The following is a 17,547-nucleotide window of genomic DNA, read 5'->3' on the forward strand; positions in this document are numbered from 1 at the left end:
ACATGTGGCCTAATGCAAGGATTTCGTAAATTCTGCTCCAACTCTTCTCCACACACGCTCACACAATTGTTGCGTACAGCTCCAAAGAGACACTTTCTTGGATTAAGTTTGAGTCCGCCTTGTTGGAGACGCTTAAGAACAGCCCTCAGTCTTTTTATATATGTTCATCTAATGTCTCTGAGAACACAATAATGTCGTCTCTTTCGAGTACTTACATCTTGTAAGCATCCGACATAATGCTCAATCTCCCTTCCTATTTTAATCAGTGATCGCTGATAAATATCTGAACATAATCGAGTTAGGTCGGAGTTGACCATCCTCTGATCTGTTGTACAATAAATAAGTGCGCTAGTCATTGGACGTATAGATTTGGACAAACTGAGTATGAAAATAAAACAACACGGATGTGAGAGTACAAATGTAATACACTCGTGGAGGATGATTTATTAACGTTCGATTTCGCAGCGTGAAGCGGCATCTTCAGGTTGTTCTATATAGGAAAGAAAGCATTCTTGTAAGCTATATACTCTTACTGGCTGTTATTAATCAATTTTTAGTGTATAGGTTACGAGATACTTTATTCCCTATGTAGAACAACATGGAGATGCTGCTTTAAGGCGGCGGAATTGGTCGTTAATAAATCATCACTCAACAGCTGTTTGCGGAGTATTCAACTTCAGTTTACAATGAATTTCAACGGCTGTGGCTGCATGCATTATAAAGTTGTGTGTGACTCGTAGAGGGACGAAAATTGAGAAGAGCGTACCTAAATACAAGTATAAAATCAAGAAATAAAACAGGGACACGTCAAGAACGCGACGTAAAAAACAGGAAGAAATTGTAGAATGCAACCAACACGTCAGCACGATATGTGTTGAAAATGTGTAGCTACACATTAATGTGCTATTTTATATAGAAATGTGAACCATCCGTCCTATTAATAGTGTATCTGTCTTCTCTGACAGAAGCGAATATGATGACTGCTGATCTCAGTCGAAAATTCGTTGATACTATAAGATGACCATATCCGCGGGCACGTCAGATGTTACCTCACATTTTTATTAACATCCTTTTTTTTAAATTTTTAATTGTAAACTAATATCTGAATTTCTCCCTGGATTCGGTGCTCCTCTGATCTGTTCTTTGCTTAGAAAAGTACCCTGAAGAAGGTAACCGTTCAGAAAAATAGTGTGGTCTCCACATTAACATCATGTGTTTTTCCTACTTTGAACCCTTTCATAGTTTACTGGCTATGAGTGTGTGACAGGTAGTGGAGACATCGTTTTAAAAGGTTGCCAGCGTGGCAGCAGTCCGACGGTGGCAGAAGGGCGGAAGAGAAAAGGATGCAGAGAGAGAGAGAAATAGGTTGGAGAGGCGGCAGCAGTGAGTGGCGTGCCCTGTGGTCACGGTCGCGGGTGTGTGCTCACATTTGGCAAAAGTTAACGACAAGAAACCGTGTTGAGATTGCAATACACGTGCGAATATCGTGAATGAATAACAAGTAAACTTGTTGTTGTTGTTGTGGTCTTCTGTCCAAAGGCTGGTTTGATACGGCTCTCCATGCTGCTCTATCCTGCGCAAGTCTTTTCATCTCCGAATAACTACTGCAACCTACATCTTTCTGAATCTGCTTACTGCATTTATCTCTAGGTCTCCTTCTACGATTTTTACCTCAAACACTTCCCTCCAGTACTAAACTGGTGATCCCTTGATGCCTCAGAATGCGTCCTACCAACGATCCCTTCTTCTAGTCAGGTTGTACCACAAATTTCTCTTCTCCACAATTCTGTTCACTACCTCCTCACTAGCGAAACCTTTGATTCTCTTCTTGTGTAAACTGTTTATTGTTCATGTTTTACTCTCATACATGGCTACGACTCAGATAAAATACCTTCAGAAAAGACTTCCTAACATTTAAATCTATCCGACAGAGGGCCCCAGCCACATAACATTTACATTTATTTAAATCTATATTCGATGTTAAAAAATTTCTCTTCTTCAGAAATGTTTTTCTTGCCGTTGACAGCCTACACTTTATATCCGCTCTGCGTTGTCCATCATCGGTTATTTTACTGCCCGAACAGGTAAACTCATCTACTTCTTTAAGTTCCTCGTTTCCTAAACTGATTCCTTGGCGTGACCTCATTTAATTCGACTACCATTCCGTACAACTGCTATTACAAGCCCTTTGCTGTTTTTAACAGAATTACATACCTCAATTTTTTTTCTCTACCTGAACTGTAATTACTACGCCAAACATTTCTTTAGTTTCCTTTACTGCTTGTTCAATGTACATATTGAATAATACGGGGGATAGTCTACAACCCTGTCTCACTACTTTTTCGCTTCCTTTTTTATATCCCTACTACCTTCAGAATTTGAAAGAGAGTGTTCCAGTCAGTATTGTCAAAAGCTTTCTCTAAGTCTACAAATTCTATAAATGTAGATTCGCCTCTCCTTAATCTGTCTTCTAAGATAAGTCTTAGGGTCAGTATTGCCTCGCATGTTGCTGCATTTCTCTGGAATCCAAACTGACCATTCCCGAGGTCGGCTTCTAGTAGATTTTCCATTCTTTTGTAAAGAATTCGTGTTAGCATTTTATAACCATGACTTATTAAACTGATGGTTCGGTAATTTTCACACCTGTCAACACCTGCTTTTTTTGGAGTTGGAATTACTACATTCTTCTTGAAGTCTGACGGTATTTCGCCTGTCTCATACAACTTGCACACTAAGAGGAAAAGTTTTGTCATGGCTGACTCTCCCAAGGTTTTCAGTAGTTTTGACGAAATATTAGCTACCCCAGGGGCCTTATTTCGATTTAGATCTGTCAGAACTTTGTCAAACTCTTCTCGCAGCATCATATCTCATCTTCATCTACGTACACTTCCCTTTCTATAACACTGCCACATTGGAAATGCAAAATGCACTGTCAACAGCTGATTTTAAGTGACCAATGGCTAAACTGCAGCAGAAGACATGTTTCCTAGCCTGAATTTTAACTCATGTCCTAAACTTATCACAGCCTTGTGATGTGTACTACTATGATCACTTTGTTCACGACTATGAAAGCTAACCTCTACGAGCAAATTCGAGACAGAAAAAATCATTTTCCGTGCTAAAAGCTAAATGTAATCTCTCACTTTCACTGATTACCTGAAACTATCTGCACACTGCCTACACGAGCTGCCGCATTGCCAACCGACGAACAGAGTTCACTGGCACTTGGTTTCAGATTACACTCGTAGGCAATACGGGCAGATTCCAAACGAGAAAAGAATGAGAGGACGAAAAAACAAAGGGCAAATAAAGTCAATATGTTGGTGAAAATAACACGGCAAAGGATTAAAAGTTTCAGATATGACATTTCAAGCAACTGACAGAATAAAAATAATAGTCAAACCCTTTTGATTAGATTTGTAAATAAAAAAAATTGCTATTGAGCCATGGGGGAGTAGCTGGCACCAGTGTTCGTCTTATCTAGTAGGCGTTCGAGCTGGTATGCTCGTTTTCTCTTTGGTTTTCCTCTTCTGGCCGCTATTTAAGAGCGGTGCTTCCAGGTATAATTTTCTTGGTTTTTGGCTCCGGAGCTCTAGTTGTGCTCGCCCGTTGCTTCGGTATGCTTTGTGTTGGCGAGTCATGGAGAGACCATTACGGGGTAGGGTTGAGGAGTGGGTCGGCGGTGGGCTGGTGGTGATGGCTTCCAATGCACTAGCATGTGTGTATATTGTACTACGTGATGCTGGGTGTCTATGTATGTGATGTGGATTCTCGTCATTTGGTGCTACTAACAGCGGGCACCTACTATTTCTTTGAAGTTGTGTTTTGTGATCAATCTGATCGTAATTTGTGTTCACAGCCAGAAACAGTGATTTGTATGTGATTATCCCATTATGTCGGGAATAAGGAATTAACTCTTGGTTCCTGCATATGTTGAGTAGTGGCGTTAAGAGTGTAATACACTGCTCAGTGCCGGGAGTATTAAGCGTGAGTAGTGAGAAGGCTACATGAGTCATTCTAGGATAGAGGTCAGGCCATGTGTAGTGTTACGACAGCGTGATTGCAGTGCTGCCTGAGTGTCTTGTGTTTTATTCTGTAGTCTTCGTTTGAAGCGGCCGTGACTTTGGTTTCTTGTATTATGGGTTTTGATGCTCTTGGTTTGGCAGGCCGTTAACTTCTTCAGACTTTATGCTTATTATTGGAGTCTGCATGTAAGAGTAAAGAATTGTGAGCTCTAAGAAGTAAATATTTTCCATGCTATTTCTTTTAGGTCTTGCATGAGTTAAGGGTATTAAATTTAAAGGGTGGGGGAATAACTCTAAAATAACAGGATTTGTGTTGTGTCCTTTGGTTTGGCTGTCTGTCCTTTGTTTTTCTTTTTAAATGTTACAGTGTACTACGAGCAGCAGGCACAGTTCAGTTCCGGATTGATGAATACAGGAGGTGGCGCCTTGATCGAAATATTATCGGACACCATTAGCTCGGCCGGCTACATTTTGGTGACGCTCGGCGCTACTTGGCTCTATGCTGTCAGAGTCGCTGCTCGCCACAGTAGTTGACAGAAGTTGAGTATTCTCTCTTGTAATTATTTGGAGATTCCTCTAAATAATGTGTTCAGGCTGTGCCAAGGTGCGTCCCCTGTTCTAGTAGTTTGGTCACTCTTGTATTAGGGTGGGTCATCTGTTTGAGTGTGCCCGCTGTTGCGTGGAACTTAAACTGACTATTACGATAACTGTCATATCTGCCTAAATATTGTTGTTACACTTGAAAGGGATTTCACGATTGAGTTCAGTGGAATTAGTCATTATATAACTGGTGGAATTCCATTGTTCTATGATCTGTTTATTGATTAAGGTCCCTGTTGGAGAATTTGCTCTTTTACTTAAAATTTGTTATTTAATATGGGGACGTAGTCCCTGTAAATTCCTGTTAAATTTGTGGGCAATTATGCTTCTCATCTACACTCCTGGAAATGGAAAAAAGAACACATTGACACCGGTGTGTCAGACCCACCATACTTGCTCCGGACACTGCGAGAGGGCTGCACAAGCAATGATCACACGCACGCCACAGCGGACACACCAGGAACCGCGGTGTTGGCCGTCGAATGGCGTTAGCTGCGCAGCATTTGTGCACCGCCGCCGTCAGTGTCAGCCAGTTTGCCGTGGCATACGGAGCTCCATCGCAGTCTTTGACACTGGTAGCATGCCGCGACAGCGTGGACGTGAACCGTATGTGCAGTTGACGGACTTTGAGCGAGGGCGTATAGTGGGCATGCGGGAGGCCGGGTGGACGTACCGCCGAATTGCTCAACACGTGGGGCGTGAGGTCTCCACAGTACATCGATGTTGTCGCCAGTAGTCGGCGGAAGGTGCACGTGCCCGTCGACCTGGGACCGGACCGCAGCGACGCACGGATGCACGCCAAGACCGTAGGATCCTACGCAGTGCCGTAGGGGACCGCACCGCCACTTCCCAGCAAATTAGGGACACTGTTGCTCCTGGGGTATCGGCGAGGACCATTCTCAACCGTCTCCATGAAGCTGGGCTACGGTCCCGCACACCGTTAGGCCGTCTTCCGCTCACGCCCCAACATCGTGCAGCCCGCCTCCAGTGGTGTCGCGACAGGCGTGAATGGAGGGACGAATGGAGACGTGTCGTCTTCAGCGATGAGAGTCGCTTCTGCCTTGGTGCCAATGATGGTCGTATGCGTGTTTGGCGCCGTACAGGTGAGCGCCACAATCAGGACTGCATACGACCGAGGCACACAGGGCCAACACCCGGCATCATGGTGTGGGGAGCGATCTCCTACACTGGCCGTACACTTCTGGTGATCGTCGAGGGGACACTGAATAGTGCACGGCACATCCAAACCGTCATCGAACCCATCGTTCTACCATTCCTAGACCGGCAAGGGAACTTGTTGTTCCAACAGGACAATGCACGTCCGCATGTATCCCGTGCCACCCAACGTGCTCTAGAAGGTGTAAGTCAACTACCCTGGCCAGCAAGATCTCCGGATCTGTTCCCCATTGAGCATGTTTGGGACTGGATGACGCGTCGTCTCACGCGGTCTGCAAGTCCAGCACGAAAGCTGGTCCAACTGAGGCGCCAGGTGGAAATGGCATGGCAAGCGGTTCCACAGGACTACATCCAGCATCTCTACGATCGTCCCCATGGGAGAATAGCAGCCTGCATTGCTGCGAAAGGTGGATATACACTGTACTAGTGCCGACATTGTGCATGCTCTGTTGCCTGTGTCTATGTGCCTGTGGTTCTGTCAGTGTGATCATGTGATGTATCTGACCCCAGGAATGTGTCAATAAAGTTTCCCCTTCCTGGGACAATGAATTCACGGTGTTCTTATTTCAATTTCCAGGAGTGTAAATTTATCTGGGTCTACTTGTTATTTAGTTAAAAGAAGGATCTTTACTTAACTTGTTTCACGCCATACACTCTTGTAAAGACTGTATAAAGTTTTCAGTTATATTTGTTATTGACGGCTATTGGAAGGCCTGTTTTGTAAAAAAATTTGTAAAATTGTTTTTGGGCATATGAATAATAAATCATTGGGAAGTACAAGCCTGTGTTTCAGTTTTCTTGAGATTGCCGTTTGTGACTGGTTTGAGTACTGCCAGTTTTACGTACCAGCTATATTAGACAAGGCTCGAACCTACGACCCTCAACATATCGCTATACTCTGTTTAAAGTAGTTACAACTGTGGTGACAGAGTCACAAAGATGATGTAGTAGCCTTCAAAAATTCAGTTTCACACAATGTCGTGCAAAGCTTATCTATTGTAAGCCGAACTCTGGTTATGTTGACTGTAGATTTGACAATGCATCGCGTCTTGCGCGGAAGTATCCGGTAGTGTTTGGTAAGTTTTGAATAGGAAAGGATCGTACTTCGTTACCATCATTTTGCATGTGCTGTGTTTGATGTGGTTATCATGTTATGAAATACGAAATAAAAGAGCCAGGCATTTGATTAGGGATCAAAAAAAAAAAAAAAAAAAGAGATAAAGAAGGGAAGCCGGCAAGGCAATGGAAGTGAACTGACCAATTGTTGTGTCAGTTTGTCAATGTCATGTATAAATTTTATCTGCTTGTGAACATAGCATCATTGTATATACACAGACTGGCAGTTTACCCAAACACATTTGCAGTTTTATCTAGCACTTGTCTTGTAAACACGTGACATAAAATCATAGAAATTATCTTTACTATACAAGACATCATTATACCATACCGTACCTCCACAGTTTTCACCATTTAAAGTGCTTCATATCAATATGACGTTTACAATTAAACGTTTATTGTACATACCTATGAAAAGTAACTGGTCCTCCTTTCACATACTTCTCTTTATATCCATAGTAACGACAATACTGCACCATTGCTATTACTAAAACTCAAACGTGCAAAAACGTATATAAAACAAGGAGAATGCGCGTAATATTCATCTTACGCTATTACCACAAATTGCAGGCGAGCAGTGTCATCCCAGAATCACGTGACTAGCCCGGTTAGATGTCGAGAACATGCGCAGTAGACTATGCTCGCCGTCTATTCGCGGAGCACGTTGGCTGTTAATCCCTGGTGTAAAGTAATTGAAAAAGACGGTGGAATCGGCATTAGCTCAGTACGTCAATAGTTGCTGCAGACAACCTGAATGATTAACAATAATTTCTAACTCAAAAACAAGTACAATTCAGGGCTTCATATTTAATATAAACGTCCCCCACCGACCATCACGACAGTGACATGACCAAGCGACGTACTCAACCAGAGGTCGCTGCCTGATACAGGTAAAACATACCACTTTATTAGATTGCTCAAGAAACTATCTCTTCGGACATGGAGAACAGATCAAGACAGACACAAATTCAACACGAGAACAATGTTCCTCATTGCAAAGTTGCCACAACTCATAAAAACAAGATTCCAGAACTTCCTCTTTCTGTACAAAGATAATGTGACGTTGCAACCGACCATGGTTGACTGTAACAGTTTCAGATGTCGAGCAACAGACATGTGTCTTGACAAGTGATTCCGTCGGGATGAAAATACGCAGCGTATGAGAGGGGTCACAAGAATTCTCTTCTACTTCTTCGCGAATCAAATCCATGTCGGTCAGTCCATCATCTGTACGCTCTGTGATCCTTCTGCCCCCTTTCAGTCACAGAAGCCAATTTACTGAATGTTTACTCTCCACGTCCCCTGCGTGTCCAAAGTGGTGTGTGTATAGCTACCAACGATGCTGCCTTCTACCGGTGAAGGCAATGAGTTTTACTGAGACTGTTACGGCTTCGTGGTTTTCCGATCACATCTTATCCACTTTGCTGGCTTTTATATTGTATCTTCACGGGGTCGGCGCGTTAATTTTCGGATTTTGCAGCGGTAGTGGTACAGAGTGGCCGAATGCTCTTCCTGTCACCCACCCCCTCCAGCCAGTTCCCCATTTGTGTGTTCCAAAGTCGACGTCTAGACTTACTTCGAAGTGTACCAAAGTTTTGTAATTATTTCCTAATCCCTTAACTGAGGCTGGACATGGTATTCACCCATTCGAATGTCGGGAAACCGTCTAAAAACCACATCCAAGCTGGCTTTCACAACGACTCTCGTCCTTAATTCGCTGGGCTGATTAAATCCGGACCTGGCGCGCCACCCCCAACACCGCATCGGCGTGCTGACACGAGCGGTTATCCGGAAGGGTTTTATTGCGGTCGCGTCAATGTATAAAAATCTCTCGGTTTTCTGGGCGCGTTATAGGTACGATAAACCTGAGGGAGAGGCAAGGCCGTTAAAGGTTGTGTGAGTACTATTGCCGGTGGATAAAAGTAGTGATACAGTGATCCTTAGCTCGGGAAGTAATCATAAAAATGTGACCCGTTTACAGACTGATAAAAACTATAGCCCTCCCTCCTCAAATTTATCATGAACCTTGGCGAGGTGGGGGTGACTTGCGTGCCTCAGCGATACAGACAGCTGCACAGTAAGTGCAATCACAGCGGAGTGGAATCTGTGGAGACTCCAGACAAACCAAAGAAGAACTTATGGTTTCTGAAGTGGGGCAGCAACTTCTTCATTACTTGAAGTAACCACATTTGGATGATTGTCCTATCTGGCTTTGTAATACTAGCCAACATGGCCTTTATAGACTGCTGGCCATCCAAAATGTAACACCAAGAAGGGCCGTAACACTGCAGCCAGACTGATTTGGGAGATAACACGTTGTACAAAGAACACATGATTGAAATGAGAAAGATGATGAAATCAGTATTGAGTGTTGCCACTGCTGCTGGCTGTAACTGCTGCTACACGCCTCGCCATTGAATCAAAGAGGCTCTGCGTGTGTTGTTGGCGTACAGCACTTCATGCTGCTTTACATGTTGCCAAAGTCGGTCTGGTGTAGCAGCGGGTGGTGTATCCTGGAGCGACTGCGTTCTGCAGTCATCGGCCAGACGTTTTCGACAGGCGAGAGATCGGGAGGACAGGGATACACAGGCAGCAATGTAGTCCGATGGGCCACGAGGAAATCTGGAACATTGCGTGCTACATGTGGTCGCGCCTTATCCTCCTACAATGTGCCCGTCGACAAGCTCCGAAGGCATGAGAGAACAATAGGCTCCAACACTTGAGAGATGTAACGCTGGTTGGTTAGTGTACTGGCGATGCCTACTGGTAGGGAAGGCGGGTTGCGCGGGAGTGGAATCTAATACCACCCCAAACCATTAAGTATGGAGATGCATAAAGCAACACTTCAACAGTCTCTCACTAGTGTCTTCTGGTGATGAAGGTAGATTCAGGATTCGTCGGTGAAAACATTGTCGTTCCATTCGGTTGTCCAAATGAACGCTGGTGTGCAAAACTTAAGGACGAAGGCAGCTTTCGCATGATGTCTCCCTGCCAAGTAACAGCTCAATTCAACTTGGACCGTACAAACAAAGTACTACCACAGTGTAGTACAGAAGGTAATTGAAACAATTAAGCAAAGAGATGGACAGAAATGACAATCTGAATACTGAAGTGTGATTAATGATAATACCCAGGACAAGGCAAATGTCAACACATTGTTCTTAATAGGAAGAATGATCAAATTTGTTACTGATAGGTTTTATCGTCACGCGAGTGTTACGGAAATGCTTCAGGAACTCGGGTGGTAGTCTCTAGAGGAAAGGACGCGTTCTTTTTGTGAATCGCTACTGAGGAAATTTAGAGAACCAGCATTTGAGGCTGACTGCAGTACAATTTTAGTGCTGCCACTTATATTTCGCGGAAAGACCACGAAGATAAGATAAGAGAGATTAGGGCTCGTACAGAGGCATATAGGCAGTCATTTTTCCCTCGTTCTGTTTGGGAGTGGAACAGGGAGAGAAGATGCTAGTTGTGGTACGAGGTATCCTCCGCCACGCACCGTATGGTGGATTGCGGAGTATGTATGTAGATGTAGATGAACGGCAGTGCACGCTCTGCATCGTGCCCCCATGCTGGCCACAATGTTGGCGAGGAGTTCTTTTGGTAGTGCGTTCCTTTATCCACCAGCGTGGCTGACAACTGCCTTCCCGCGTCATAACACCAGAACCACCAAAGCGATCATGTTCTACAATCTCCCTGGGTACATCACAAATTGCCACCTCTCGTCATATTCATCCGGTATTGTACAATCTCATGCTTCGTCTTACTAGGATAATGAGAGATTCTGCAGGAATTCGGATGTGCAGCAATGTATTCAACAAAGAGTATCTACAGCCTTACAAGGGCACCTTGTAGACAGGGGCTTTTCACTTTATTCGATTTTCTTCAAGCTTATAGAATTTCCTTTGTAGGCCAGAAGATTTCAGATAGCATTTAAAGACACTACATTTCCATTATTTTATTATAATTGCCAGTAGCCGTAGTGTGTAAGTTTTATGATTTGAAAGGTCACAGCTCGAGTTTAACTAGTAGCAACATTTTTACTTTTTATCTATATTCTATCTTTATTACCAAATCGAAATGTCAATTAAAAATATTAAATCATAATTTTTAAATAAAAATAAAATTGTTTATTTTTAATTATAAACCACAAGAACGCACTCGGAAAGTTGCTGAAGTCCCGGCTTCTATCGAGTTCCACGAAGATTACGATCTACAGGGCAACAGTTCAACCTGTCGTCCTATCGAAGCAGTGACCTGGAATATGGCGCAAAAGACAGAAAGGAAACTCCTGCCATTTGAAAATAACGTTCTGAGACAGATTTTTGGTCCAGTGAAGGATGGAGACAACTTGAGGAAAAGGAGAAATCGCGAATTACAGAGGTTGTACAAATCGCTGGACACTGTGGCTGTGATTTCAAATGGCTCAAACGGCTATGAGCACTATGGGACTTTACGTCTGACGTCATCAGTCCCCTAGACTTAGAGCTACTTAAACCTAACCAACCTAAGGACATTACACACATCCATGACCGAGGCAGGAATCGAACCTGCAACCGTAGCAGCAGCGCGGCTCCGGACTGAAGCGCCTAGAACCGCTCGGCCACAACGGCCGGCGGCTATGACTTGCGAGAGGGGACTGAAGCGGTACGAGCACGTAATGCGTCGAGAAGGCCAGATCACCAGGCAGCTGGCGGAAGAAGACATCAGAGGCAACATACCGAGGGGATCATCATGGCTGAGACGATCTGACTGGGTAAGAGAGGAGATGATTACGATAGTAATAGTTGGCGAAAAATACAAGGGCCGAGGAAGACGGAGGAGCCTAACTGGGGAGTCCAAAGACCGACTGTGGTTTGTGTGGTCAGCCTAGTACGTAACTAATCACAAGAAAACAATTTAAAATTTCCTACAGACGTGCGGAATGTTTCATTGTTAAATGAAAAAAAATGATATACCTCATTAATATAGTTCAGTCTTATATGTAACAAAAGTATTTTAATTCTGTTTGACTATTCACTGTCTTGTACCAAATTGTAATTTATTTTGAGTACTTGCATTTCATGCAACTGGTATTAAAAACTGCGGTCCGGTATTTGTTAATTACATTTTCATTTGAAAATAAGTGTAGAATTTAAATAAAACTAGAGAAAAACTATTGCTGCTTGCAATATTCGAATCGGGGACCTCGTGTTTAAATTTCTAATATTGCTACACGCTACACAGTCAGCTGCCAGCTACTTTCTTTAAACTGTTGCACTGTTTTGTGCTTAAATGTTCTCAGTAATCTTCAAATCTTCAATTTTTTTCGAGTTCTTTCGAGACTTGCGACGTACTGCGCTAGGAATTTTATGTCCGGGCATGAGAGTTGCGTCCCACTGCTCTAGGCGCTAGAGACGGAGAATCATACTGAAAAACCTGATTACAAAGCTAAACGATGATGTCATTGGCCATCGATGTTTTCGTTCCACCCCGTAATTATTCTTAATTCTGGAGAGCGAAGGAAGGAGGACGTTTAGCAATGTGGAGGGTTGCATTCTGTTCACTGCTTCACTAACCATTTACCGCATTTTCACACGAAAATCTTGCCCGAAATGGCGTCATTCTATCAATAGTAAGGCAGATTATTACTATAGAAAAGACGCGCACTGGTTCCCGCAGTCTTCTACTTCCAACAAAGAAGACAGGAATTATCTTCGAAATCCCGAGTTTTGACTGTCATAACTGAGTTCGAATATGAGTGAAATAAAAGTAGATATCTTAGGTGTTGCGAAACATCTCAAATCAGTTAAGAAAGGCAAGTCTTCCAGTCCAGGTGGTATACCAATCAGGTTCCTTTCAGAGTATGCAGACACAGTAGCGCTTTTCTTAGCAATCATATAGACCCGCTGACTTAACGTAAGGCCTGTTCCTAAAGACTGGAAAGTAGCACAGGTCACACCAATATTCAAGAAAGGAAATAGGAGTAACCCATTGAATTACATATCCCCTATCACTGATCTCATTTTGCAGTAGGATTTTGGAGCATATACTGTACTCGAACATTATCAGTCACCTTAATGAAAATGACTTATTGATACATAACCAACACGCATTCAGAAAATATCGTTCTTGTGCAAAACAATTAGCTCTTTATTGCGATGAAGTAATGAGTGCTGACGACAAGGGATCTCAGATAGATTTCATATTCCTAGATTACCAGAAGGCTTTTGATAATGTTCCTCACAAGCGACTGTTAATCAAATTGCGTGCATATGGAGTATGGTCTCAGCTGTGTGACTGGATTCGTGATTTCCTGTCAGAGAGGTCACAGTTCGTAGTGATAAACGGTAAATCATCGAGTATTACGGAAGTGATATCTGGCGTTCCGCAAGGTAGTGTCTTAGGCCCTCTGCTGTTCCTGATTTACATAACTGATCTAGGTGATAATCTGAGCAGCCCCCTTAGATTGTTTGCAGATGATGTAGTAATTTACCGTCTAGTAAAATCGTAAGACGATCAATCCCAATTACAAAATGATCTAGAGAGGATTACGATATGGTGCGACAAGCGGCAATTGGCACTAAACAAAGAAACGTGTGAGGTCATACACATGGATACTAAAAGAAATCCGATAAATCTTGGGTATACGATAAATTGCACTACTCTAAGGCTGTCAATTCGAATTACAATTACGAGCATATTAAACTGGAAAGACGACATAGATAATATTGTGGGGAAGGCGAAACAAAGACTGGGCTTTGTTGGCAGAGCACTTAGAAGATGTGAAAAACTCACTAAAGAGATAGCCTACATTACCCTTGTCCATTCCTCTGCTGGAATGTTGCTGCGCGGTGTGGGATCCTTACCAGGTAGGATTGACGGAGGACATCGAAAAAGTGCAAAGAAAGGCAACGCGTTTCGTGTTATCGCGCAATAGGTGTGACAGCGTCACTGATATACGCGAGTTGGGGTGGCAGTCACTGAAAAAAAGGAGGTTTCCTTTGCGGCGATATCTATTTACCAAATTTCAGTCACCAACTTCCTCTTCCGAGTGCGAAAATATTTTGTTGACACCCACCTACGTAGGGAGAAATGATCATCATAATAAAATGAGAGAAATGAGAGCTCGAACGGAAAGATTTAGGTGTTCCTTTTTCCCACGCGCCATTCGAGAGTGGAATGGTTCGATGAACCTTGTGCCAGACACTTAAGTGTGAATTGCAGAGTAACCATGTAGATGTAGATGTAGGTAACAAACAGGTGCGAAATAACACAGTATAAGACAGCAGCATTAGGCATATTTTGACATGAATTCCCACGTTGCTACTTGGCGGTCCGGTGGTCTATTGCTGTACTCACCGGCGTATATCCAGCTGGTTACGGGAGCCACGGAGACGCCGCACTTGAAGACGTCGCTCTCATCTCTGGCCAGCGCCATGGCGGCCGCGTACCCACCATAGCCCTTGCCCCAGATGGCCACACGTGAGCCGTCGATGAAGGGGTACTTCTCAGTTAGCCACCTGCGGGACAAAGCAGAACGCCAATTGGCAACGTCACCGCCCACTGTCTATCATGTCAACTGTATCTCCCCCCCCCCCCCCCAACCTGCAAAGTCTATTGACGTGACAGTCCACTTTGTGTCATGGAGAACGTATCTCCCCCAGCTGCAAAGCTTACACACTATGATGACGGAGAGACTACTTGGTGTCTACTTCAGGATCATTAAGGTCGATGCATTATGTAATCAGATTGTTATGACCGCTTCCTGCTTTGTGTCTCTGAAAGCAAACCCCCATAAAAAAGTATATTCGATATAATTTACTGCTATTGGCTGCCCCAGATTCCTGAAAACATGCTTCACTGTTGTACATAATCGCCGTGCTTTTCTAAGCTTCTTCAACCCCTCTGCACAGTTCACCACCTAGGAACTGAACCAGTTGGCAACAGTAGTCTTCAGCTTCCCGTCATTTTCAAACCATTGTCTCCCGAGGCACCAACCCATTGTTGCAAGTTAAGGGAACGATTACAGTTGCGATATCGCGGCTGTACGGTCAGGGAATCTCTGCAGAAATGCGGATATGGACATACGTAGACAGCAAGTTTTGCCTGAGATTTGTGGAAACCGCATTTTCAGATACGATCGGTGTTGAGTTAGTAATACAACATATTTTTTTCTGTGAAAGTAGGTTGGTTTTTTTTTCAGAACTCCAATACGCCATATTATTCCCCACTCCTTTGCTACAAAACCTATTTTTCTACAGAATCTCCGTTCAAGGCGACGGCGTTATGTCACATTACTTGGAGGGCCTGTATTCCCACATGGCACCACTTCACTGGTGCATCAGTAACCTCACCATCATCCACCTACTGCTTCCCACAGAGTGCATCCTTCATTCGTCAAAATATGGAAATCCGAACTCTAGGACGGACCGGGAAGAACAGTCCAATGACGTTTTTGTGAGCTCCTCTCGGATGCTTAGACTTGTGTGAGGCCTTGAGTCGTCTGGAGAAGAAGCAGTACGTTCGTGTTTTTCTGGCGAAGAACACGCTGAAGCCGCTTCTTCAATTTCCTGAGCGTAGCACAATTATATGCGGCCGGTCAGCATGCGGGAGATCGGACAGGTTTGTGGGACCTTGTTGTGATGATGACAGACACCTCGCCCAAGGACTTACTGCGCTTTTCTTCACTGCTGGAACCCCGTAGACATGCTGCAAACGCCTACGAGTATGCGCAATGCTCTGGTTTTCCGTCAAAAGAAACTCAATGGAAAAGCACTGCTTGGAACGCACCTCTGCTGCAGACTCCATTTTCAAGGCTATGTGTAGCGCCGCCATCTCTAGGGACTTCATGAAACTACATGGGCTGAAGCGTGAACATTCAACGATGTGTCACAACAAATTCCTAATTTTTTCCAACCCATAATTGGCCGAGAAAGAAAATGTTTTCCATTACTTACTGAACTCTCCTCGTAGTTTGGCGACTTGCAAGGCACTGTGTCTGCATCTTTGCAGACACGGCCACTACAGAAAGGGGCTCCACACTCTACTATATCGCCTGTATTTCAACATATCCTACTGAAGCCAGCGTCACACGCACTATCCATGATGTTGTCACTGCCTCCGCCAACGTCCTTTGGCGTATCGCCATCGACATTCTTGACTCCAGGGGTAGTGATCAGTTCCCCATCCTTCTCACCATAACGTCTGCTAATCACCCCCCTCCATCTTCCGACCCTGCTCACCCTCCCAAGGTCGTCCATGATTACCGCCGTGCTGACTGGGATGCCAACCAGGAATCCATCATCACCCAGGTCGAAAGCCACCCTCTTACCTATCACTGTCGTGATAAGATCATCAACACCTCGTCCTTCCTTCAGGAGGTAGTTACTGACGCCGTGGAGGCCCACGTTCCTACTAAAACCATCCACTCCCATCATTCCACTCTCCCTCCGTGGGCTGTCCTCGTCCTCTGCGAATCCCTCCATCTCTATCGTTCCTTCCTGTGAACTCGCGACAGAGATACACTCCAATGCCACCGGCAAATACAGCGACATGTACGTAACCTTATTACAGCAAAGAAACGCCGGGACTGTCGCCTGACCTGCACATGACTCAAGACCACCCTTCGTGTCAACTCCTCCAAATACTGGTCCGTCTACCATCGCCTTACTGGTTCCCATTCCGTTCCCCACTACCCCCTTCTCCATAACGACCGCCCCCTTCCTGACAACCTCAGTAATGCCAACCACTTCACTTCCCACCTTTCCGAGGTTTTCTCCATACCATGTGATCCCCACTTTGACATGCCAATCCTCGGTCACTCCATTTGTTCATAGTCTCCAGTACTTGGGGCAGTTGCCTCCTCTGACATCAACACTCCATCACAGCACAAGACATTACACTTATCCTCTGGTCCAAACGCAACATGGCACCTGGTCACGACTGTGTCACCTGCCGCCACCTTAGAGAAAGCCCCTTTTCCTTCCTGACTGTCCTTGCCCATCTCTATAACATCATCCTTTCTACCGGCTTCTACCCTAACTTGTGGAACACTTCCTGCGTCCTCTTATTCCTCAAACCCAACAATCCCCTTCCGTCGCCTCTTCCTATTGTCCCATCTGCCTCACTTCTGTCTTCAGTAAGGTCTTCAAATCCATCCTCTCCTGTTGTATCCATCAGCACTTTAATCAACACCACCTCCTCCCCCTTACCCAGAGTGACTTCCGACCCTCCTTCTCAGCTGAAGACCGACTCCTTAACCTCGTTCACCTTCTCTCCCTCCAGCTTAACTCCCGTTGCTTTGCCATTTTTGTTTCCCTTGACCTCCAAAATGCCTATGACGTGTATGCCATCCCAGTCTCCTCTTTAAACACCAAACCTATACACTGCCTATCAGTTTTGTCCATCTGGTCGCTTCCTTTCTCTCGCGCCATCCTTCCTATGTCACCCTCCACAACACCAACTCCTGTATCTTTTATCCTACTGCTTGTGTCTCCCAGGGCTCTGTTCTCTCCCCACTCATTTATCTTTTGTATGCAGCTGATATGCCCAAGCCACCCCCACCTGTACAATCTCTCCAATATGCTGATGATACCACCTTCCTACCCTTCAATGGTCCCAACGAACCCCCCAAACCCACCTTGACCAG

The 17,547-nt window shown here is 44.5% G+C and overlaps 1 protein-coding gene across 1 annotated transcript in view; it reads right to left on the bottom strand.

Moving 5' to 3' along the window:
* Positions 1–17,547, bottom strand: part of LOC126273243 (venom dipeptidyl peptidase 4-like) — a 327,710-nt gene that overhangs the window by 25,769 nt on the left and 284,394 nt on the right. Inside the window, exon 15 of the mRNA XM_049976788.1 lies at positions 14,259–14,419. Coding sequence (XP_049832745.1) covers positions 14,259–14,419 — 161 coding nt within the window. The remainder of the gene's footprint in view (positions 1–14,258; positions 14,420–17,547) is intronic.

The sequence above is a fragment of the Schistocerca gregaria genome, chromosome 5 (assembly GCF_023897955.1).
Source record: "Schistocerca gregaria isolate iqSchGreg1 chromosome 5, iqSchGreg1.2, whole genome shotgun sequence".
Lineage (NCBI taxonomy): Eukaryota > Metazoa > Arthropoda > Insecta > Orthoptera > Acrididae > Schistocerca > Schistocerca gregaria.